Below are 24,290 nucleotides of genomic sequence, written 5' to 3' on the forward strand. Positions count from 1 at the left end.
CATTCCACCTACCATTCTAGAGCAGTGTAATTAATTATCCCTCTCTCTCTTCGTCTTCTGCAGAGTGGTAGGTAACGAACGTAGGGCCTCACATATGGTAGGCAAAGGTCCTACCACCTAGTTATGCCTGCCTCTTAGGTGGTTTTGTTTATTCTTAGTTTCATTATCTAGGCGTAGCTTTGTGTCTAGAGTGCTGGTATAAATGCCATGCTCTGTTTTCTTTGAGATGTCTTTTATGCTTTTATTGCCTCTAAGCATTTTCAAAAAATTATATTGGCCCTATAGATGATTGCGGCATTCAACCAGCAGTGTAATAAATGAGTATTTGTTCTAATAACTATCCTTCCTGTTTCATATAGTCTGTAGATGTATAGTCTACTACTGCCTAGCGTTTAGTCTGATCTAAAGCATGTTGATACTCTTTCATAATTTGATTGTTAGCAGGCTACACTTTATTTTGTGTAGCATACTCAGGATTTTCTGCCACAGGGGGTAGAAGACAAATAGGTCTCCCAGTTGTATCATTGACTTTACCTTAGTGGGCAGGCAGCAGAAATGAGCACTTCCTTAGGAAGCAGCCTGACCGGGAGCAGCGGCAAGTGCTGAAGTGACGGCAGGAGGGACTGGTCACATTCATCTGTCTTCACTATTTTCTGTGTTAGATCTGAATTTTAGAGAAATTGGACGAGATTAATCACAGAAAGCTTTCAGCACTATCAGTGCCTCTCTAGAGAAAATGGTTCTTTCAAATACAGAAATGGGTCCTGTCTCTCTGTCTCTGCCTGGTTGGGTGCTGCTGCATCTTTTTAAGAGGTGGTCAGGGTCACTGTCCTGGCAGCACCCAAAGTAAAGGACTTTTGTTTTCTACAGGTTGCTTCATGTGCGAAATGGAAATTGTAAATATCATCTAGGTGAAGAAACATTTAAATTAGCTCAGACATACATGGATAAGCTGTCTAAACATGGCCAGCAAGCAAATAGAGCTGCTCTCTACGGAGAACTATGTGCACTCCTGTTTGCAAAAAGCCACTATGATGAGGTAAGTTGGCTTTTTGTTTTGAGACAGGGCCTGTTTGTAGCCCACACTGGCCTTGAAAATGTGATGTTCTCACACCAGCCTCTAAAGTGCTGGGACTGCAGGCACGTGCCACACAGTGGAATAAGCCCCTCTTTTACACGTCTTCTAAATTGCATTTCATGTATTGGGTCAGGGTTATTTTTCTGTTTAGTTTTTCAAATAAGACATAGACCAGGTAGCCCAGACCAAGTGCAGGCTCATGATCCTTCTGTTTCTGCCTCTTGAGTGCTTCAATCAGGTTCAAGGCCTGAACCACTATTCCCAGCTTTCACGTATTAGGTTCATGTAATAGATTTTTATTGTACTGGGCAGTGGTGATGCATGCCTTTCATCCCAGCACTTGGGAGGCAGAGGCAGGTGGATCTCTGAGTTCGAGGCCAGCCAGATCTGCAGAGTGAGTTCTAGGACAGCCAGGGCTACACAGAGAAACCCTGTCTCAAAAAACCAAAAAAAAAAAAGAGAGATTTTTATTGCAAAGTGAAAAAATACTTAATTTTCTAATGAAATCTATAACAACCAAGCAAGAATGTTTGTGAGATGGACCTTAAGTACTGCAAGTAAAATATATGGCTTTTGGGCTGGAGAGATGGCTCAGCGGTTAAGAGCACTGACTGCTCTTCCGAAGGTCCTGAGTTCAGTTCCCGGCAACCACATGATGGCTCACAACCATCTGTAATGAGATCTGGCACCCTCTTCTGGAGTGTGTGAAGACAGCTACAGTGTACTTACATATAATAAATAAATAAATCAATATATATATATGGCTTTTAAAGGTTTTGTATGGGTGTTTGTCTGCCCAACTTGCTTTATGGGAAATCCTGGTGAATCGTAATGCATTTGGTTATATGTCATTCTGAGTTAAGTATTTAAACATGAGTTCGAACATAAGTATTTAATTTGCCAGGCACCCTGCCACAGAAATGTTTTAAAACTTCATTATATTTAACATAGTTCTAAAAATGTTTTTGTACTACTTTGAGACAAAATTAGCGGTCTTAGCCTTTCTATTGCTGTGATAAAATGCCATGACCAAGAAACAACTTTATTTTATCTTAACATCAGGGTAAGAACTCAAGGCAGAAGCCTGGAGGTCTCACCCACATCAGTCATCAGTCAAGCAAACGCACCATAGGCTTGCTCACAGGCCAATCAAGTTGGGCATTTTATTAAATTTTCTTCCTCTCAGATGACTTACTGTCAAACTGACTTGAAAACTAGATAGCACAGTCTCTTAAAATTGCAAACCAGGTTTTGGAATCCAAGTCTGGTGAAGTTAGTAGCTCTTATTTTTACATTAGTTATTTTGAATAGCATTGCTTCTTAAGTGAAATAGAAAAAACCAGAACTTTCAGAAGATAACAAATAATTCTCTTTCTCCATCCTTTTTGTGGGTGTGTTGTGAAGGGGGTGCATAAGCACATGAATGGAGGCTGGAGGTTAGTCGTGGGGTGTTCTTCGGGCTGTCTGCCTTGAGTGGATTTCTTCTTACGTGTTGCATGTATGTATGTCTGTTGCTATGTGCACACGAGTACAGAGATTCCAGAGGAGGCTAGAAGAGTTTGTTGGACCCTTGTTACAGTAGGCAGTTGTGAGCAATCTAATCTGGATGCTGGGAACTGAATTTGTTCGTATGAAAGAGCAGCAGGTGCTCTTAACCACTATGACATCATGTGTGCATGTTTAGTATACATGAGTGTACATGTATGTATTCACATGGGTGTGAGAGCATGTATGTGGGCAAGTACACGTGCAGGCATGCATGTGGAAGTCCAGGGTTTAGACAGGAAATCTCAATCCCTGTTCCACCTTGAGATAGGCCCTCTCAGTTAAACCCAGGCTTTATCAATATGGGTAGTCTAGTCAGTCAGATTGATGGGGCAGAAATCCCCTAGCTCCACCTCCTGAGGCTTACCCCCACCCCACCCCACCCCCAGCATTTAAGACAAATTCTCTCATGGGTACCTGGTGCTCCATGAGCAGGCCCAGGTAAGTGCATACCACCTCAGTGAACGTTTTGCCTGGGGTTGGGAGATGAGACTCTCAGGTCCTCAACTGCGCAGTATACACTTTACTGAAGTATCTCCCTGTCCCCAGATTCTTTTCTTGATATAATAGCAATTGTCACTATCCAGGATAATTTATTTTTCCTTTATTTTTAACCTAATAATCACTAAGAAAAGGTCCTTTTTGTTTATTTCGCCTCACATTACATAGATGCTAGCTCATTGCCTGCCACTTGACCTCTATGCCGGAGGCCAGCTCCGGCATTCTGGTTTGCTCTTGAAAGATTGTCAGCAGGGGGAGAATTGGTCTTGTGAGAAATTAGGGTTGCTTTTTAATAATAAAACAGTTACCTATCTTAAGTCTAAATTACTTTGCCGTGAGAGCCTACGTGTCTGAATTCCTCCTAGTCCCAAAACTGCAGAATCTTTGGTGTTTAGCACTTTATTGTAAACAGTGGGGGATCAAGTAAAGGGTTAATTGTTAGGATTTCTTTTTTCTTGTCGGGAACAGAGAAGGAGGTTTGGAGCAATAAACTTTTTTTTTTTTTTTTTTTTTTTTTTTTTTTTTTTTTTTTGGTTTTTTTCGAGACAGGGTTTCTCTTTATAGCTCTGGCTGTCCTGGAACTCACTTTGTAGACCAGGCTGGCCTCGAACTCAGAAATCCGCCTGCCTCTGCCTCCCGAGTGCTGGGATTAAAGGCATGCGCCCCCACGCCCGGCTAATAAACTTTTTTTTTTTAAGATTTATTTACTATTATTCATAAGTACACTGTAGCTGACTTCAGATGCAGCAGAAGAGGGCGTCAGATCTCATTACGGGTGGTTGTGAGGCACCATGTGGTTGCTGGGATTTGAACTCAGGACCTTGGAAGAGCAGTCAGTGCTCTTACCTGCTGAACCATCTCACCAGCCCAGCAATAAACTTAATTGAACCAAGAGAAGAGAGTCAATTGCAGAAGGAAAAACTTTTACATAAGCAAATACGCATAAACTCATGTTCATAGACAAATTTATGAACACACACTCAAACACCTTCATGCAATCCAGTTGGGTCCACCTACTTACTTATCTCATAATTACATACCTATACACACATTCATCCATTCCTACATGTGCATATGGAGCCCAAGCACCAGTGCAGAAAGGACTCACTTATTCTGAATGGAAAGTGAGCTCCAGTCTTTACTGCATAGAGAAAGAAAACTTCTCTACACTTTTATTGCTAAATGAATTTAACCCACGTTTGTAAGAAAAAAAGCTTTGTCCTCTTTAGTAAGACTAATCCCCCTTTGCTGTTAAGAAAAGACCTGTCTGTCCCACGGTGAAGGAAAGCCTGCCTGCTGCTTCTGCTCTCTGCAGCTTCTTCTCTGCCCCTCTTTCTCTGCATTCTGTGTATTGTTCTCTTCTGCTCCTGCTCCAATGTCCTCTTTATTTTTAAGGGAAGTAAAGGGGGAAAACCTCTCAGGCTATATATGCTCGCTAGATTTCTCTAGTTACTCTATGCTGCTGTCTTCCCTGTCCCAGTGCCATACAGTATAATTGCTCCTAGTTTTTTGTACCCTTTCTAGGAGAATAGATAATGTTTTTTTTTCAAGCATCCTTTTTTTTTTTTTTAAACAAAAGTTCACTAAAACTTCAAACATAAATTCAAATCATAAATTAAATAAGAATATTACAACAGATATATACATGTGTTTATATTAAGACTAGACATAAAAAAAACAGAAAAAAAAAGACTAGACATTATCTCACTAGCTTCATGGAGAGTTAAAGATCTTAATTTTTGTATCTAAGTTGACACTGAAGTTTTGCATAGATAAACCCAGTCAATATTTTATCTTCTGTAGTTCCCCTTTATGACATTTGGTTAATTGTTTTACAGCCTCTCCTAAGTTGTAAATGCCTGCTTTCTATCTCAGAAGCAATTCACTCTTGACTCTTGAAGACCATTAGAGTTCTAACTACAGTATTCATATCTTAGAAGACTTACAATAGCAGTCCTATTACAAAGGGCTTAATAACTACTAGTATAATTTTTAAAAATTCTTTAAAAGGATCATCATTAAGAATTAAGAAATCTAAGTTTCTGGGCTAATATCTACTTATCAGTCAGTACATATCATGTGAGTTCTTTTGTGATTGGGTTACCTCACTCAGGATGGTGCCCTCCAGGTCCATCCAGTTGCCTAGGAATTTCATAAATTCATTCTTTTTAATAGCTGAGTAGTACTCCATTGTACCCCCTGGAGCTTGTGTCTTTAGCTGCATATGTATCAGAAGATGGCCTAGTTGACCATCATTGGAAAGAGAGGCCCATTGGTATTGCAAACTTTATATGCCTCAGTACAGGGGAATGCCAGGGCCAAGAAGTGGGAGTGGGTGGGTAGGGGAGTGGGGAGCTGGGTATGGGGGACTTTTGGGATAGTATTGGAAATGTAAATGAAGAAAATACCTAATTAAAAAAATTATATCATCTATTTATTTAGCATCACTACAAGCCATTAATCTTCATTAATACACAGAAATCTGCCTAATAGAGTAAGCTAACACCTAGTGATTATTCTATATATTTAATAATAACAGGAAGGCGTATTAATAGTAGGAATATTTCTTAAGATAACGGCCTTGCTCGGCCTTGCCTAGAATGGCTCATCCATCGTGCTGTTATAGTGCATGGTGAATCGTCTCAGAAAGATCACCTCCTAGTTTTCAGCCTCTTTAGATAGCTCCTGGCACCTTTCTACCCCATTTTTGTTATTTCTTTGTGTAGCCCTCGCTATCTTGGAACTCATTCTGTAGACCAGGCTGACCTCAAACTCAGAGATTTGCCTGCCTCTGTTGGGATTAAAGGTGTGTGCTACCACTGCCTAGCTGTACCTTAGTTGTTTGTTTGTTTGTTTGTTTTTAATAATAATAATAATAATAATAGTGCATGTCATGATGCTGTGGTATCAATTAAATGCATTAATGAACATGAATTGCTTATTAGAACAATAGCATAAAGGAGGCACTACTAAACAGACAATAGTAGCTGGGTATAATAGCACATACCTTTAATCCTCACACCTAGGAGACAGGCCAGTTGGTTTGGATTTCTCTGAGTCTATATAGCAAGCTCCAGGCTAACCAGGGCTACATAGTGAACGCTGTCTCAGATATAAAGGAGAGAGTGAGTAGAAGAGTGGGAGATGGGGGGAGGGGAGAGAATGATAAAGTGTTTCAGAAGGGAAAGGAAAACACAGGAAACAATCTAGGACTGACATCTAAAAGATGAGCTTGGGGGCTGGAGAGATGGCTCAGCGGTTGAGAGCACTGACTGCTCTTCCGAAGGTCCTGAGTTCAAATCCCAGCAACCACATGGTGGCTCACAACCATCTGTAACGAGATCTGGCGCCCTCTTCTGTAGTGTCTGAAGACAGCTACAGTGGGGTTTTTTTTTTTTTTTTTTTTTTTTTTTTTTTTTTTTTTTTTTTTGGTTTTTCGAGACAGGGTTTCTCTGTATAGCCCTGGCTGTCCTGGAACTCACTTTGTAGACCAGGCTGGCCTCGAACTCAGAAATCCGCCTTCCTCTGCCTCCCGAGTGCTGGGATTAAAGGCGTGCGCCACCACGCCCGGCACTACAGTGTTCTTACATATAATAAATAAATCTTAAAAAAACAAAAAGTTCCTTTAAAAAAAAAAAAAAAAGATGAGCTTGGTAGACTAAGGGGCTGGAAGAAGGGGAATGGTTCCCAAGGCAGTAGGGGATCCTATATACCGAGGCCTCTGGGAAAACTAGCATGTGTCTGTAATACTGTAATTTAGGAAAACTGTGGTTTTGAGGGGGAGTGTTTCATAGGACTCCTAGGCTCACCTCCATTGAACACGGGAACATCCTTCCTCTGCCTCCCTGATTTTGAAATTACAAGTCTGCACCACCACACTTGGCTTCAGAAAACTTGTGGATGTAAAAATACAAATAGGGTGATCAGCTCATACTTCCAAAAAATGTCTCAGAGAATTTCAGTTGTAAATATTTTGTGTGTGTATTTAAGTAGTTGAAGTCATGTGGGGTAACTTCACAGTTTTATTAAAGACGGTCATTAACTGCGTCGCTGTTCTTTCGCTTTTCAATTCTTTTAAAGGCATACAAGTGGTGCGTTGAGGCAATGAAGGAAATTACAGCAGGCTTACCAGTCAAAGTTGTGGTGGATGTTTTAAGACAAGCTTCTAAGGTGAGTATGATGTTTATAACATTAAATGTACCATAGCACTTATCTGGCTTTAAATAGTTAATCAAGTCTTCATAATAACTTACTTAGTTGATCTATTAACTAGATCTGTTTTCTAAGCTTCTCTGCTTAGTTTTAGAAACTTAGTTTCTAATCTAAACTGTCTTATGGCTCTGTAGTGCCTTTAATCCCAATACTTGGGAGACAGAGATAAGTTGGTCTCTGGGGTTAACCTGGTCTACATAGTGAGTTCTAGGACAGCCAAGGCTGCATAGAGAAACCCTATCCCAAAAAACAAGCTTACAAAAAGAAAACTATCTCATCTGTTTTATTTAATTTTCCTTTATAAAAGAAACCTGAGAAAATAGTTATGAAGTTCACATGACTGTAGTATTTGGTGCTAATTTGGCTTGAATGCTTGTTTTTCCTAAATCTGTGTGGGGACCGCAATTCCTCATTCAGAAGTCATGTGGGACCTGATGACATTTCTGTAGGCTGCAGGCTGGAACTTCTAGTGTGTTTAACTTTCTCCTAAGATTGTGTTTCACTCAAGATAGCTTGTTACATTCGACCTGCTAGACTGTCTTTGTTTCTTTTCCCCCTGTAGTTTCTTTTTCTGTAAATGAGTATATGAATGTTTTGAAGCTGTTTATTAGTACCTCAAAGTTACTGCTTCAGTGTGTAATAGTTAAAGCTTTGGTGAACTTTCACACACTCTTTGTCTAGAAGTTTCTCACATGTGAATAGTCCATTTTGGTTGGTATAATCTTAGTTCAAATTTTTGGATTAGAAGACACTATTGTTTTTGTGAAATACTAGAAAGTTGTTTATTGGTCTGTAACCTTGGCTAGCCTTCAGCTTGCTACATAGTTATAATTGTCCTCCAATTGTAACTCTCCTTAGACTTCAGACTTGTCCCAGTCATTCACTTTAGAAGGAGAATAGCAGCATAGTCAGGTAGCATCTTTCTGAGAAAAAATGTTAGCATGCTTAATTAAAACATTAAATATGTGTTTGTATGAAATAATAGCATGCAAATTTCATATATGCACATGATATTAGAGTTTAGAAACTGGTAGTCTGGCTGGAGAGATGGCTCAGTGGTTAAGAGCACCGACTGTTCTTCCGAAGGTCCTGAGTTCAAATCCCAGGAACCACATGGTGGCTCACAACCATCCGTAATGAGATCTAACGCCCTCTTGTGGTGTGTCTGAAGACAGCTACAGTGTACTTACATATAATAATAAATAAATCTTTTTAAAAAAAGAGAAAAGAATAGAAACTGGTAATCTTCATGGTTCAAAATATTTTTTAAATAATTGAAAACTTGAATTTCTTCTGTACATATAAAAATTATCGTGTGAACCTGTGGCCATGATAACCATATGTCCCAGATCTTGTTTGATCTCATAAGCTGGTGGGGAAAGCCCTGAATAGCATAAGCTGTAAACAGCAGGTGGCAGGTAACAAAAAGGTCTGGTCAGATGATTCGGTGGGTAGAGACACCAAGCATGGCAGCTGAGTTGAACCCTGCATTGGTAGAAGGGAAGAAACAGCTGCTGCAAGCTGGCCTCTCACCTTCACAGATTCTCTTCAGCTGTGCTTATGTGCACGTGTGCACTTTAAATAATTAATAAGTAATGTTAAAGTGTGGGACCAGAGAGGCAGCTCAGCAGTTAGGCACTGGCTGCTTCTCCAGAGGAGCTAGGTCTGATTTTCAGTACCCACATGGCAGCTCACAAACACCAGATCCAGGAGCTCAACGTCTAGCATGCTGTGGGCATAGTACCTACACACACATAAAGACAGTGAAAAAGTTTATTAGAATTCATCCCATAAATGGAATGTGTGTGTATGTGTGTACACTTACAAATACTATGCTTTATATGCCCCAGTACTGGGGAACGCCAGGGCCAAAAAGTGGGGATGGGTGGGTAGGGGAGCGGGGGGTGGTGGGGGAGGAGGGTATGGGGGACTTTTGGGATAGCATTGGAAATGTAATTGAGGAAAATACGTAATATACATACATACATACATATATATATATATATATATATATATATATATATATATATATATATATATATACTATGCTGAGTCCTCTCCACAACATTTTATTTTAATATTATAAAATGCACTAGCTTGTGGATTACCTTTGTACATCATGGTTATTTTTTGGAGTGGTTTGGTTTGATTTTTTTTTTTTTTTCTTTTCTTTTTTCTGAGGCAAGGTTTCTTTCCTAGTTCCTAGTTCCAGTTGTCCTGGGGCTTGCCCTTTTAGACCACTATAGGTTGGCCTTGATCTGAGAAATCAGCCTGCCTCTGCCTTCTGAGTGCTGGTGTGTGCACCATGACAGCCTGGCTGTTACAACAGGTTTATACTGGAAATGTCTCAGAATTTTCCCAAATTGTTTACATAAAATTACTAGAGATTTGGAAAGAAACTACAAATTGAAAGAATCCCTGAAGGTTTTGGGTTTTTTGTTTGTTTGTTTGTTTGTTTGTTTGTTTGTTTTGGTTTTTGAGACAGGGTTTCTCTGTATAGCCCTGGCTGTCTTGGAACTCACACTGTAGACCAGGCTGGCCTCGAACTCAGAAATCCGCCTGCCTCTGCCTCCCAAGTGCTGGGATTAAAGTTGTGTGCCACCACCGCCCGACAAAGTTGTTTTTTTTTTTTTTTTTTTAATTATTAACTATTACATAGTGAACTCAAACTATAACACACTAATGAAGCATTTGAGAGTTATTTAATAATTTCCCTCTTTATTTTTAGGCTTGTGTAGTCAAACGTGAATTTAAGAAGGCAGAACAGTTAATTAAACATGCAGTGTATTTGGCACGGTAAGTGATTGTTACTCAAGGTGCTGTTTTAATGTGTTTCTCAACATTAGATGCTAATACTTCTTCTATATCTTTTCATAGAGATCATTTCGGATCCAAACACCCAAAATACTCTGACACACTGCTAGATTATGGGTTCTACTTACTCAATGTAGACAATATCTGTCAGTCTGTTGCAATTTACCAGGTATGTTAATAGTTATCTCTCTTTGCTTTTACCCTAAGTTGACTTGTTTGTCATCTGTAAATCATATGTAAGATAACTCTTGGAGGAACTGGAGAGATGGCTCAGCAGTTAACGACACTGGCTGTTCTTCCAAAGGGCCAGGTTCAGTTCCCAGCACCCAATTACCACTTCAAAACTGTCTGTCACGGAGGTGGGGGGGGGGGGGGTCTGGGGACTTTTGGGATAGCATTTGAAATGTAAATGAAGAAAATACCTAATTTTAAAAAAATGTAGATTATAGGACATTTATCTGGGAAAAAAAACTGTCACTGCAATCTGACAGGATCACACAGACATACATGCAGGCAAAACATCAATACATATTTTTAAAAAGCAATACCAGATCAATTTAAAAAAATAAATAACTCTGTGAGCCCCCCCTTTCTTTCTCCTGTAGGCCCCACCATTACTTTACTAAGTGTTCCTCCATAGAAGGCTTCAGAGTCAAATGTCTTAAGAATCGTTCAGGACTGAAACCATCAGGCAGCAAGCAGATCTGGGTTCCACTGGACTTCCTGTCTGTAATTTGCCCAGATGATGGCTTAACTTTGTGGAGGATTTATAAACTGTCAATCTAGCAGTAATTTTAGATCTTGCAGTTGTTATTTCAGGTAAAAGTCCTCTACCATGACACTAGACAGGATGTCACTGACTTTACAGTTGTTTATTAAAGAAGGGTGTTAGAAGAAGCTGTTAGGACCGAGGCCGTGACGCTGTGGTGGAACTAACTTACTGCAGAAAAGTAGCCAGTGTGGTTTCTCAGACAGTGTCTTCACAGAACCAGGTCTTTCAGGGCAACTTTGAGGTTCTGCCCTTCTGGCAGGACTGTCCTGTTTGAAATTTAAGGGATTAGGTACATAGAGTGTGTGTATAGTTTGTTGAACTTAGGTAGTGTACCATATTACTAAATGTCTTTATGATTCTTTTAGGCAGCCCTGGACATTCGACAGTCAGTGTTTGGTGGCAAAAATATTCATGTAGCAACAGCTCATGAAGACCTGGCCTACTCTTCCTACGTTCACCAGTACAGCTCTGGAAAATTCGACAATGCACTGTAAGTTCCAACTTTTTCTCTGCGAAGGGTAATGCTGTTCTCTAGGACAGTAGTCCTTAAGGATTTGTGTGGATAACTTTGTCTTCCTGGCGGGATACAATGTTTTTGAAGTCATTTAAAAACCATCCTAATTTTTAAGACATACATTTATGCTTGTCTTGGTTTCATACTAAGATTTACGCACTTCTCTATCAGAATGAGCTATTTCTTTCAGTATTTTCTTCATATGTTTGTGTTTGTTTATTTGTTTGTTTGTTTGTTGAGTAATTAGTAGCCTTTGTGTCAATGATAAATTTAACAACCTACAAACTTATTGCTAGAGAAAAAACCCCGAAAAGTGGGTCAGACATGCTCATTTATTCCTGTTTCCTACGTCTGTTTCATGCCGTAACAGCAGAGTTAAATAGTTGTGAAAGACTATTGCCAATGTTAACAAAGTATTCACTGTATAGCCCCTAACAAATTAGCTTTCTGGATCTGATAAAAATGAAACTTGTAATATTTTGGAGGAAAATTGAAGCCAAAAATAGGCCAAGCATTATAGGACAGAGCCATAATCCTAGCCCTAATGCTGGGTCTGGAAGACCAAGAACTCCAGGTACTTGGTGTCAAGTATGACTGCCTGGGTTCCATCCTTGAGACAACCCATATGTGGAAGGAGAAAACTGACTCCAGCTAGCTCTCTTCTAACAGGGCCAGCTTGGGCTACACAGTGAGTTCCAGGACAACTTAGGCTATACAGCAAGACACCTTTCTCCAGAAAAACCCAAACATTTCCAAAGGCAGACTTGACTTTTTCACAGGGGTTCTAGCTGTTACCAAGGCTGGCCTTATTCTCTGGGCTCACACAGTCTCCTTGCTTCCTCTTCAGAGCTGGGAATTTTAAACAAAACAAGATAAAAAGGATCAGATTCTATGTGGTTTAATCTGTTTAAGTCCATAGCGACAAATCTATAGCCAGAAAGGGAATGATTCTCAGAGGTGGGGTGTTGGAAGGATTTGGGAATTGCTGGGTATATATATTTAGATGTTACTGTGGACAGACAGTTAGAGAGGAGAGGGATTTGGGGACTTGGTGTGCTCTGGTTAGTGACTGAACCACCAGCATGTGGAGGGGGAAATCCCACAGAGAAGGAAGAGCAGATGCTGGAGCTGTGTGTGGCTCGGGGCTAAGAGGGTTGCTATGGGGATGGCGGGAAATGATGTCAGAGAGGTGGCAGGGAGACTGAGTTTTATAGACTATAATGAGGACTTTTATCTTGAGGGAGGTGAGAATACATTGGTGTTAAAAGTTAATTCATGGGCTGGCGAGATGGCTTAGCAGTAAAGAGCACTTCCAGAGGTCCTGAGTTCAATTCCCAACAATCACATGCTGGCTCACAACCATCTGTAATAGGATCCGATGTCCTCTTCTGGTGTGTCTGAAGACAGTGACAGTGTACTCATATACATTAAATAAATTAATAAATATTTTTTTAAAAATTGAATTCACAACAAAATGAAGTTTTGGCAGTGAGAATGAAGTCATGTTTGCTAGCATGTGTGAGATCCTGAGTTTGGTTTTTAGTCCATCAAAACAAAACTGATTCTTAAAACTTTTTTTTTTTTTTTAAGATTTATGTGGATTTGTGGTGTGTGTGTAGATGATTGATTGTAAATGCCCATGGAGGCTAGAAAAGGATGCCATCCTCTGGAGCTGAAGTTAGAGCCATTTGTGAGCCACCCAATCAGTGTGCATGCTGGGACCTGAACTTGGGTCCTATGGGAGAGTAACAAGTGTTTTTAATTGCTGAACCATCTTCTGGCCCAAAAACTCTTCATCATTTTTATAGTTTTATTAGTACTTTCTGTTAATGTCATAACATGTGTTGTTTAACTAAAGAGAGACACTAAACTCTATGTGTATTGCAGATTTCATGCAGAAAGAGCCATTGGTATCATTACTCACATCCTACCTGAAGATCATCTTCTTCTGGCTTCTTCAAAGAGGGTGAAAGGTACCTTTGTGATCCAGTCTCCAATGATTGTAAAGTGATATGCGGCATAAATAAAATAAGGCTGTTAGATTGTTTGCATATATGACTAAAATAGTTCCCTCAACTCTGCTTCACGTGATACAGCGTTGTTGTTTGTTCATCTGTCTTCCTCCTGCCTCTGAGTAAGGCTGAGAGTAATGCAGGTGATTTTACAGGCTTGCTTACAGTGCGGCATCCTTTTACCTCAACTTGTAACTTTATTGCTAATTCTCATCTACGCTTTCTCTTAATGCGTTGATTCTGTTTTGACTGCATCACCCTTGTGGTCCTTGTGTGCATGTGATGGGTCTAACCCTAATTCTGGGTTTCCTTGGTTCAGTTTAACACTAGCACATAAGTGAGATAGGAAAGAGAAAGAGTAAAGTTACCAAAGCCTCACTAATACTAATCACAGTTTTGTTGATTAGTCTGTCCTTCCTTCCCTCCCTCTCTCCCTCTCTCCCTCTCTCCTTCTCTCCTTCTCTCCCTTTCTTCCTTCCTTCCTTTCTTTCTTTCTTTCTTTCTTTCTTTCTTTCTTTCTTTCTTTCTTTCTACCTACCTACCTACCTACCTACCTACCTACCTACCTACCTACAAGTTAAATTAAGGTCCAGTGATATGGCTAAAGGTGACTGGGCAGCTGCCAGGCTTATACTCTAAGTCAGTCCCTACCACATACAGGTGGCAGAGAGAGCTCTCACACACATACACACAAATAAATGTTGGGGGGAAAATTAGTAACTCTTCCAGCTTTATAACTTGATATTTTTCACACTCTTACATCATGAGTGTTTTTTCATTTCAATACACGTACTTTTCCTCTAGGCTCCTTAATCTGTTCTCTGGTATTAAAACTGTTTTAAACCTTCTTTTAAAAAAATGCTGCCAGGAGGTAGCTTTCTGTTCACTACCTTTATACAAGTCGGTGCTAAGAAATAAAATTAGTTGATAATATCTATATTCTTAAGGTTTTATATTGGGTTTGAAATCCTTGAATGGAACTTTGAAATTAAAATGTCTCCTGGCCTGATTGGGTTGTTCAAATAAGTAAGAGGAAAGAAGCTGGGGTTTTTTTGTTTGTTTGTTTTTGGTTATGTTTGGTTAGAGATTTTGTTTTATAAAGACTGGTTACAGAATTGTAAGAATTACTGAAAGCACTCCTTGGCAGTTGGATAACTTTAACTTTCATGTCTCCTATCATTTTACTCTTTGTTTCTTGTTTATGTATTTGGTTGGCTTGGTTTTTTGAGACAAGGTCTCATATACTCTAGGCTGCCCTTGAATTCGTCTTGCATCCAAGGCTTCTAGTCCTGCTGCCTTGGCCTCCCAGTTGCTTACATAGGCATTCACCACCATTCCCAGGTGACCATTCTCTTTTAAAAGCTAATTTCCATCTATAAAAGGTAGCAGGTTAATACAGTAGAGGCTGATTCTGCAAAATAATTTAAGGTACACCATTTTCCCCTTAATTAAAATGAATATTTTATATGAATAGAACAACTTTCCCAAAAGTGTACTGTTGAAGAAGTCATGGGGTGGACCACAACTGCACACACATGGAATCCTAGCACTAGTTGAAGCAGGAGGATTGCCATGAATTGAAAGCCAGCCTGGGCTACAGATCAAGAGCCCAGTTCAAAAACAAAGAAAACAAACCCCACAAATGTGGAAAGCTTTGACCTTGGCCAGTTCTTAACTACAGTCAGTTATGTCTTCAGTACTCAGTAAATACTACAGTCCTTAATTTTCAGTTAAGTGTTGGGCCCTGGGATGTGCGTTTTAGGTCTGTTGATATGTCGCTCGCCTGCTCTCTCTGTGCAGCACTTATTCTAGAGGAGATTGCGATTGACTGTCACAACAAGGAGACAGAGCAGCGGCTGCTTCAGGAGGCACACGACTTGCACTTGTCCTCGCTGCAGCTGGCTAAGAAAGCATTTGGGGAATTTAATGTACAGACCGCAAAGCACTATGGGAACCTCGGAAGGCTCTATCAGTCAATGAGAAAATTTAAGGTAAAAAAGGTTTTATATTCTACACTTGATCTTAGCCAAAAGGCTGAGAAGCAATAAGGTTTTATATTCTTTGTCTCTGAATAATTAGTAAATTTAATGATAAATTTTCAGTAATCTTAAATAATACCCCAAAGGAGCTGAGAGAAAACTGAGCTAGTGTAAAAACCCTGTAGTGAACTTATAAGTGAGATTACAGAGACAGACCATAAAGCTGGTGTTACTGTAGACAGCTCAGTCACAGCTCTCAGCTCAGTCGTTTAGGTTTAACCAAATGTCTGACCTACAGTGGGGTTCAGTGAGACTACAGTTAATTTACAGTTACCAAGAATTAGGAGCTACAAAGTTTAACAATACACTTACACTCATTTTTTTTGGAATTTTCAGTTCTAGTTAATTGTAGTAGTACATTCCTTTAAGTTTAATACTTGGAAGGCTGAGGCAAGGGGATTATTAGTTTGGTGCCAGCCTGGGCTATATAGGAACTCTCAACAATCCCCTCCCCCTTTGTCTCTGCATGTCACCACTGCTCATGCATTGGGCATGTAAGATCATTAGGCAGTAAGATCAAAGAACATCATTTGCCTTTTCTGAAAGCTGCTGCTGAGAAATATTACTGGTTTTGGTAAACTGCACCAAGTTGATGACAGTGATGGTCCTAAAGCCTAAAATGGTAAAGGTAGAAACTATACGGCATTCTAAGCTAGGTGTGGGGATACATGTCTGCATAAGTCAACACCACCTTAACAAGTTTAAGTTAATTTTGGGGATGTAGTAATTCAGATTATTATTATTATGTTGTTTGTTTTTCAGACAGGGTCTCACTATATAGCTCTGACTATCCTAGAAGTCACTATACAGACCAGGCTGGCCTCAAACTTAGACTGGTCTGCCTCTGCTGGAATTGAAGGTGTGTGCAGTCACGCCCATCTTTATGTTCATTTCAGCAAACTCTTTACTGCTCTTTTTTATTTTGATGGTTTTGTTGTTTTTGAGACAGCATCTTCTCTATGTAGCCTAGGTTGGCTTTGAACTGTCAGTCCTGCTGCCTCTGCCTGCCTGCTGTTGGAAATACAGACATGTATTCCCACACCTAGCTTAGAATGCCTTAGCCTTTAGGACCATCGCTGTCATCAGCTTGGCACAGTTTACCAAAACCAGTAATGTTTTGCAGCAGCAGCTTTTGGAAAAGGCAGATGGTGTTCTTTGATCTTACTGCCTAATGATATGCATAAGCTGTGGTGATATTTAGAACAAACTCTTTCATTGAGTAGAATTGTCCTAAGAAAAAGTGCAATCTAATATTCCACTTGGCCTGTTTTTCAGGAAGCTGAAGAAATGCACATAAAAGCAATTCAGATTAAGGAGCAGCTCCTTGGTCAAGAAGATTATGAAGTGGCCCTTTCAGTGGGACACCTGGCATCTCTGTATAATTATGACATGAATCAGTATGAAAATGCTGAGAAACTGTACCTGCGGTCGATAGCGATCGGTATGTTGCCTTTCTGTCTTCCTTAGTCGAGGTCTAGAGAACTTGTCTGTGCTCCTAGATCCTGCTGACAAGTAAGTGCCGCTCGCACGAGGCAGCCATAGCAGAGCAGAGCACAGTGCTCTCTGCGCCACTCCTCTCAGGCTCTTCCTCGGCACTGAAGCCAACAGGCACAGCCTGTGACACAAGCCACCATTTAAGGTGCCTGTCCTGCTGCTGCCCCCGAGCCTCCTGCCACCTGGAGGTCTTACATCCTCACCTCTGTGTATTGCTGCATCACAGTCGATGGTAGCTTCCATGACTGAGGAGTGTTTTACTGGATTTGTGTGTCATCATCATCTAGTCTATGTTGAATGAACACAGAGCATTGAACTGTTGTCATTTAACAGTATTACTTCATTGCATGAAAGTTTTGTGGTTCATGCCCATTTTGAATTGTCTGGCATTTAGGAAATTGTGTGCATATATATATATATATATATATATGGTTCCAGGTCAACTATATACATAGTAAAAGTAAAGTTTCTTCTAAGATGAACAAGCTAATTTTAGTCTTGGTCACCTGTGCGTCAAGGTCTCTCATCCTGTGGCTTGTTTTCTTGAGAGCACCTGGATAGGACAGTTCATTTCACTTCATTTTATTTTGGTTAGTTGGTGTTGACACAGGGACTTGTAGCTCCTGCTTCCTCCTAATGCTGGGTCCTAGGATGTACTACCACACCCTGCCCGAGGATGCCTGCGTTTCTATAGAATGCCTTGATGTCTTTAATTTATCACCAGTACTTTTTAAATTTTGTTTGAGGAATTTTGGTTTTCCTACCAGTTATGAAGGTACTCTGCTAAAATATCATCTTCTAGACACTTTACTTACAATCATGTTTTGATCTGCAAGACTAAAATTAGCTTGTCCATCTTAGAAGAAACTTGACTTTTACTGTGTATATAGTTGACCTGGAACCATTTCTTCAATACTCTGTCCTTTCCCCTTTGCTGTCTTTGTTACAAAGTGGTCCATATATTTGTGTGTTAGTCAATTATACATTGACTTACTTGATAAATCCGAGTATTGGAAATACTAATGTTCTTAAAATCAAAAATTCATAGGCACACTTTCCTTGTGATGTGTAGTTTCCTTAATTTTCTTCTACCTAATTCTCAACACTTGTTTGTTTATAGCTTATTTTTCTATATATGATTTTACACAAAGGCACATGCATAAGTATTTTCTTATATTTCCTTTTCATACAAAATGAGCTTATTGTGGCTGTCCACTATGCTTTTGTTTTTCTGCTGCTGTGACAGAAACATCGTGACTAAAGACAACTTCACCATGGAGAAACCCTGCTTGCTGGCTCACCATGGCCAGCTAGTTTTCTTTCATAGCCCCAGATACTGCCCGCCTAAGGTATTGCCCACTATGGTCAGGCTTTCCCAGATCAGTCATCAATCTACATCTCTCATAGGCAGTGACCACAGGCCAACCTGGTCCAAGCAGTTCCTCAGTTAAGCTTTCTTCTTCTTGCCCGTGACTATAAAGTTGTATCAACTTGGGGGGGATGGGGAAATAATTGCTTTAAAAACAAAATTTACTGGGTGGTAGTGGAATACAACTTTAATCCCTCTGAGGAGGCAGAGACAGACAGATCTCTGTGAGTTGGGAGTCCAGTGTGGTCTACAGATTGAGTTCCAGAACAACCAGGGCTACATAGTGAAACCCTGCCTTGAAAAGCCAAACACCAAAACAAAATTTGTCAGAAATGATGTCGCACCCCTTTAATCCCAGCACTGGGAGGCAGAGGCTGTGATAGCATGTGAGTTTGAGGTCTGTGTAGTGAGTTCCAAAACAGGCAGGGCTACACATAAAGATTCTACAAATCTTCCATATTATTTTAAAATATCTTTAAAAACATTAGTCCTAAACCTGAACTTTTGGACTGGTAGGTGGCTCATCACCCTAGATGACTTGAAGTCTTTCTTGAGAACTCTCATGATAGGAGGGAAGGAGACTCCTGAAAGGCGGGATCCCCAGGCCTCCACACGTGCAGTAGCTCGAGTGTGTGAGTACACACAAACACACATGTATAATAAGTACAACCTTTTTTTAAACTGGTGAAATTTAGCGTTTTAGTAAAGCCAGTTCCTTGAAGTCTTTAGAGACATTGCAGGGATGAAAGTAGGTAAGAGCAGTGATAGAGGGACTGCACCTCTTTCCTTCCATAGGACTAAAACCAAGTCAGCCTACTGAAAGAGGAGAACCTGTACCAGGTGGTGATGGCTCATGCCTTTAATCCCAGCACTTGGGAGGCAGAGGCGGGAGGATCTCTTTGAGTTCCAGGTCAGCCTGGTCTAGAATGGCTACACAGAGAAACCCTGTCTCAAACAAACAAACAAACAAACCAATTGTATTGAAATCTAAACAAAAAACTATTGTAATTACTTGATCTAAGTCTTTTTGTGTTGCTTCAGGGAAGAAACTGTTTGGTGAAGGCTACAGTGGACTAGAATATGATTACCGGGGCCTCATTAAACTTTACAACTCCATTGGGAATTATGAGAAAGTGTTCGAGTATCACAACGTTCTGTCTAACTGGAACCGGTTGCGAGATCGACAGTATTCAGTGACCGATGCCCTTGAAGACGTCAGCAGCAGCCCCCAGTCCACTGAAGAAGTGGTACAGTCCTTTCTGACGGCTCAGAATGCTGAGGGACCAAGCTGCTGAGGGACAGCCTCAGCTAACAATTACCTTTCCCAGATTCCGGGGAATTCATACTGTGAAATCAAACCATGTTGTTTTTAGGGCTGGCATTTGCATTGAAACACTGGTCCAGTCCACCCAAGACCCTATTTCGGGTAGTCCTGTATTGCAGTTCCTGTAGAATAAGCATATATTGAGTTATATCAGCATGTGCCGCGTGTATAAGTAGTCCCACATTCTCACCCCAGTAGAACAACAGGAAACCGTTTTTTTTTTTTTTTTTTTTCTTTTTAAAAAATAATTCGTTTTTCAGAAAGTCTGAAAGAAAAAAAAAAAAAGAACCCCTAAATAAAACTATTTAAGAGTTTAAAGGAGTTGCATTCTTATTATGTAAGGATGATTTCAAAACCTTTTTAACATATAATTAATTCTTCCATGTGGAGGTATTCAATACTGTATTGTAAGGAAATCTTATGGAAAACTCTTTATATGCAGTATAGAAAAGTAACATAGATACTAGTAAGAGGGGAGGGGCACCCTGACCTAGACTTGGCTGTCTTTTCCAGATCAGGGCATTCAGCCATTCCAGAACTGTGTTTCAGTGACGGACTGTCAGGTTCATCTGACTGGACCAACGTTGATCTGTCGGTCGGTCTCAGAACCCCACATAGACCAGCAGTTGTAACTCTGTGTTTGGTACCATGGTGAGATGCTCTAAAGTGTTTGCTGACAGGACCAGAAGGACTAAAAGGACCAGGCAGCCGTGGACGGTGTGACTTGGACCAGCTGCTTTCAGTTGTGGCTTTAGTGACTGCAGTTGCCTTGCCCAGTAGAATGCAGAGTACTAATGCAAGAGCCTCATTTGCACCAGAGATACCAAACTGTGGGATGTGGGCAATGCCAGTGGCAAATATTTAGTCCTGGTACATGATGGCAATGTCATAAGCACACCAATGTCTAACCATCTCTGCAGCCACCCCCATTTCATCTTTGCCCTGAATCTCCATGTAGTTAAAAACATACTGGCTAAGAGTCATGAAATCAGTCATGTTCAGATGAGAATTTTAGGTTTACTGTATGGTGTGTGGGGATTAAAAAGATGAATGCACACAAAAAGAAATCTTGGAAAATTCGTTGTTGTTGAAAATAATTGTACAAATAGTCGTTTTAACTGAAATCTCGGACTCCAATGGGAAGGTCCTTCAGTTGCAATGTTTCACTGATTGGGGCTTTGATTTTTCTAAGCTTTTCAAGCTAGCCAGTTACTCAATGTGGAGCTAATACTCAGTTCCTAAGTTGTGACAAAAGAAAAAGACCTTCTGTTGTTACCTCAATTCTTAGCACAGTGGCCCCTCTTCTGGCACCTCTGTGCTTAAGAATCTGGGTTTCTCCCCTATTTTCAGGGGCTCTGACTTGGCTGTTAGCTACACTGCTCCCGGCAGTGCGTGGTGGTGTGAGTGAATGGGTATGTGTCAGATTCTGTTCTGTTAGCATGTTTGTATGTTGGTGAGGGGAAAACAAAGCTATCATGGAGAGTGCAGAAACATTACTTAAGATTTATCTGAACTTTTTGTTTTAACTTCCCCTTTTTTGTGTTTTGGTTTTTTTTTTTTGTTTGTTTGTTTGTTTTTTTTTTTTTTTTGGAGACAGGGTTTCTCTGTGTCACAGCCCTGGCTGTCCTGGAACTCTCTTTGTAGACCAGGCTGGCCTCGAACTCAGAAATTTGCCTGCTTCTGCCTCCTGAGTGCTGGGATTAAAGGCGTGCGCCTCCGCGCCTGGCTAACTTCCCAATGTTTAACTTGGTTTGAAACTGCTCTTTGCGGACTTAGTGGTAAGCCAGTGTGGTGTGGCCTTTAGAAGGGACTTTGGTGGAGATGCACCCCGCAGATGAGGCAGGCTCTCTGTCATCCTGACACAACCACTCAAACTTATTCCTCTAACTGAATTTCCTTTAAAATTCTTCAAAGAACTCAATTTGGCACACTTGCAGTTTATGCAGCTGGCTCTCCCCTTCCCCCTTAATTACCGTCTTGTGAGAGTCACCTTTATTTCCACATAGTCTGTGTGACCAAGGAGTAGCATCCGGTTACTCAGCTGGAGCCCCACAGCCTATATAGTTAATCCCTCCAAAGACAGTTCCAGGAGAGGCTTCTGGTACACTTTTATTGGATATTTAGCGTCCTGTGGTATAGGAATGTCGTGGTAAATTGTTTTTCAATAAATGTTTTAAAACTTAAGTTTCCACATGAATTATTTGTATTTAATCTTCATTTTTGGTGGTGTGCACATACAGTGTTTTGTATAGTCAGATAACTTCCATGCTCATCTTCCTTAGCTCAGTTCAAACTGAACTCATACTCAGTGATAAAGTAACATGGTCTTAGAAGCCTTGACTACAGGGTGATAATGTCAGATGGCAGCCAGCCCCCACCGCCAGCAGCAGCTCTGTCAGCTGCTCCATCTGACTATTCCTTATTATTGTTCTCTGTAAGTTACTAAAGGCTGATCTAATGCCTACACTCTAGCACTCCATCTTCTTAGCGATACGACTTTATATGTTCTGATTCTAGTGAAAAAACTGCCCTGATCTTTTCAAGGGTGGGATTCATCCCTCAGCAAGGGTGATGTAGTGAGAGAACGCCACCGTAATTTTATTTTAAACATTATTAAAGCAGGGAGTGGCACATATCTATAATGTCAGTATTCAGGAGACTGAGTGAGGTAAGAGACTGAGTTCCAGGCAGCCTGGGCTACAAAGGGAGATTGTCTCCAAACTCTCAAAGGAAAAACTGAATAAAATTTACCTCAGAATAATCAGTGGCTTGCATGTGATTTTAAACAAGGGCCTCTGCTCTCCCCCTCCCCTGGATTCTCGTGTTCTTAAAGTCTGGTGCTATTCCATCTGGGGGCATGAGGAGCCTGCGCATGTCACCCAGGGAGTCACTCGTTCGGTGTAATAGCGCCAACTGGGTAAAAGCTCAGTGCACAATATTTATGGTCCTCAAACTAGGCTTTGCCCTGAGGATTTAAACCCTTCCTTTCTCCATCCATGTACATTCATTTATATAAACAACTCACCAGCACCCTGCCCGGGTATTGCTGCCTGTGAGAATCAATGATTTGAATGGAGCCCTTTGTCCTAGACCATGGGAATGTCTTGTGAGCAGGGAACTGCACGTGCTGGCACAAGTTCAATCCCAACTCCATGGGAGGCTGAGACGGGAGAATCACTTGAGATGCCCCAGGATGGCCTAGTGATAAGACCCTGTCTCAAGAAATGCAGTGGTGCACCAGCTGCCAGCCTGGAAGTCTGAGCAGCCATTGAACTTGTTTGTCTTTATAGGCGAAATGCGATGCAAGCTTTTGGCCAAAATTTTGCAAATTCAAAGAATGGTTTGCTGAGTTACAGGTGTTGTTAACCGCCATCTTTTTACTTTATATATATATATGTTTTCCCCTAGGGTTTTTAGCCTTGCTGCTTCCAGTCTTCTTTTTCTGGATGGCAAAGTTACTACTGGAAAAAAATTATTTATAATTACTGAATTTTAAGAGTTTTATTTTGTTTTAAAAATTAACACTTTTCACCTCTTGGCTTTAGAGGACTTCAGATTAGCTGGAAAAAAAAAGATTTAAGTAGAACATTTGGATTAGTGTACAGATCTTAACACTAGTATTTCTTTTGTCCCCAAATCTCAGGAATGTTTTAGGCAGAAAACTGGCTTTTCCCCCGATGGTGATTGAAGGAGAGGGCTTTAGGATTAAATAACTCTGTTGTTGAGTGCAGTTCTAGGTATCTATAGCATGAGTGGCCTTAATGAGTTTGTTGAAGTGCACATGTTTTTCAGAAGTAAAATTTAAGATTATATATGCTATATAGAGATATCTAGAAAACTTGGTTGTGGTGCACAAAGTGTTGAATCACTGAATCGCAGGTACCATTTGTATAACATCACTTGTTTCTGTATCTTCCTTTTATGGGAAAATATGTTGCCATGGTGACTAAAAACTTTTCAATTTAGTTTTACTTTTATGTGAATGCTACATTTTATTAAATATTACCAGGTCAGTACTATTTTTATACCTTATTAAGTAATGGGTTTTAGTTTAATAGGCTCAAAATAAAAAGAAAAACCCTTAATGGAATAATTACAAATGAATCACTAACATTCTTTACAGGAAAATCCCCACTACTAGTGCCACAGTAATTTCTATAGTAATATTTCTGGTCATTAATAAATTATGAAGACAGCTCATTGAGTCAGAACAGCCTTTCATATCATTCTCACTTGTAGTGCCCACCGTTATTTGTAATTATTAAACCACACTAAGTATGTTTGTAACCAGCATTGTGATATATTCTGTACTTGTATTGCTAAATGAATTATTGACCTAATAAATAGTGTTCCTGCATTCGTAGTGTATGTTTCCGATTGAATTGTGATTGCTTTGGGTTAGAATTTTGGTTTTTAGTTTGTAGACTGTGTGAGAGAAACTTGAAGCTAGAACAAAAGTGTGGTCAAGAAAAGGAAGCTGTGCTGCAGAGGCTCATGGAGACAGATCTCTAACCGTGCCCTCGGCAGCCCTTGGAAATGACAGCTTTAGAGGAAAGTGACCATCTCTCTTCAGTCGCCTTCCTAGTACAAAAAGCTGTGGATGGTTAAGAGACTTG

The 24,290-nt window shown here is 40.3% G+C and overlaps 1 protein-coding gene and 1 pseudogene across 1 annotated transcript in view; one reads left to right on the forward strand and one right to left on the reverse strand.

The window, feature by feature from the left end:
• Positions 1 to 24,031, forward strand: part of Appbp2 (amyloid beta precursor protein binding protein 2) — a 46,974-nt gene extending 22,943 nt beyond the window's left edge. Inside the window, exons 5-13 of the mRNA XM_021177544.2 lie at positions 871 to 1,039; positions 7,205 to 7,294; positions 10,065 to 10,132; positions 10,214 to 10,319; positions 11,288 to 11,412; positions 13,324 to 13,409; positions 15,249 to 15,439; positions 16,763 to 16,928; positions 19,392 to 24,031. Of these exons, the coding sequence (XP_021033203.1) occupies positions 871 to 1,039; positions 7,205 to 7,294; positions 10,065 to 10,132; positions 10,214 to 10,319; positions 11,288 to 11,412; positions 13,324 to 13,409; positions 15,249 to 15,439; positions 16,763 to 16,928; positions 19,392 to 19,645 (1,255 nt within the window). The 3' untranslated portion in view covers positions 19,646 to 24,031. The remainder of the gene's footprint in view (positions 1 to 870; positions 1,040 to 7,204; positions 7,295 to 10,064; positions 10,133 to 10,213; positions 10,320 to 11,287; positions 11,413 to 13,323; positions 13,410 to 15,248; positions 15,440 to 16,762; positions 16,929 to 19,391) is intronic.
• Positions 15,408 to 15,494, reverse strand: LOC115032740 (U2 spliceosomal RNA; annotated as a pseudogene).
• Positions 24,032 to 24,290: the final 259 nt, after the last annotated feature.

The sequence above is a fragment of the Mus caroli genome, unplaced genomic scaffold (genome assembly GCF_978045245.1).
Source record: "Mus caroli unplaced genomic scaffold, Mus_caroli_1 scaffold_13, whole genome shotgun sequence".
NCBI lineage: Eukaryota > Metazoa > Chordata > Mammalia > Rodentia > Muridae > Mus > Mus caroli.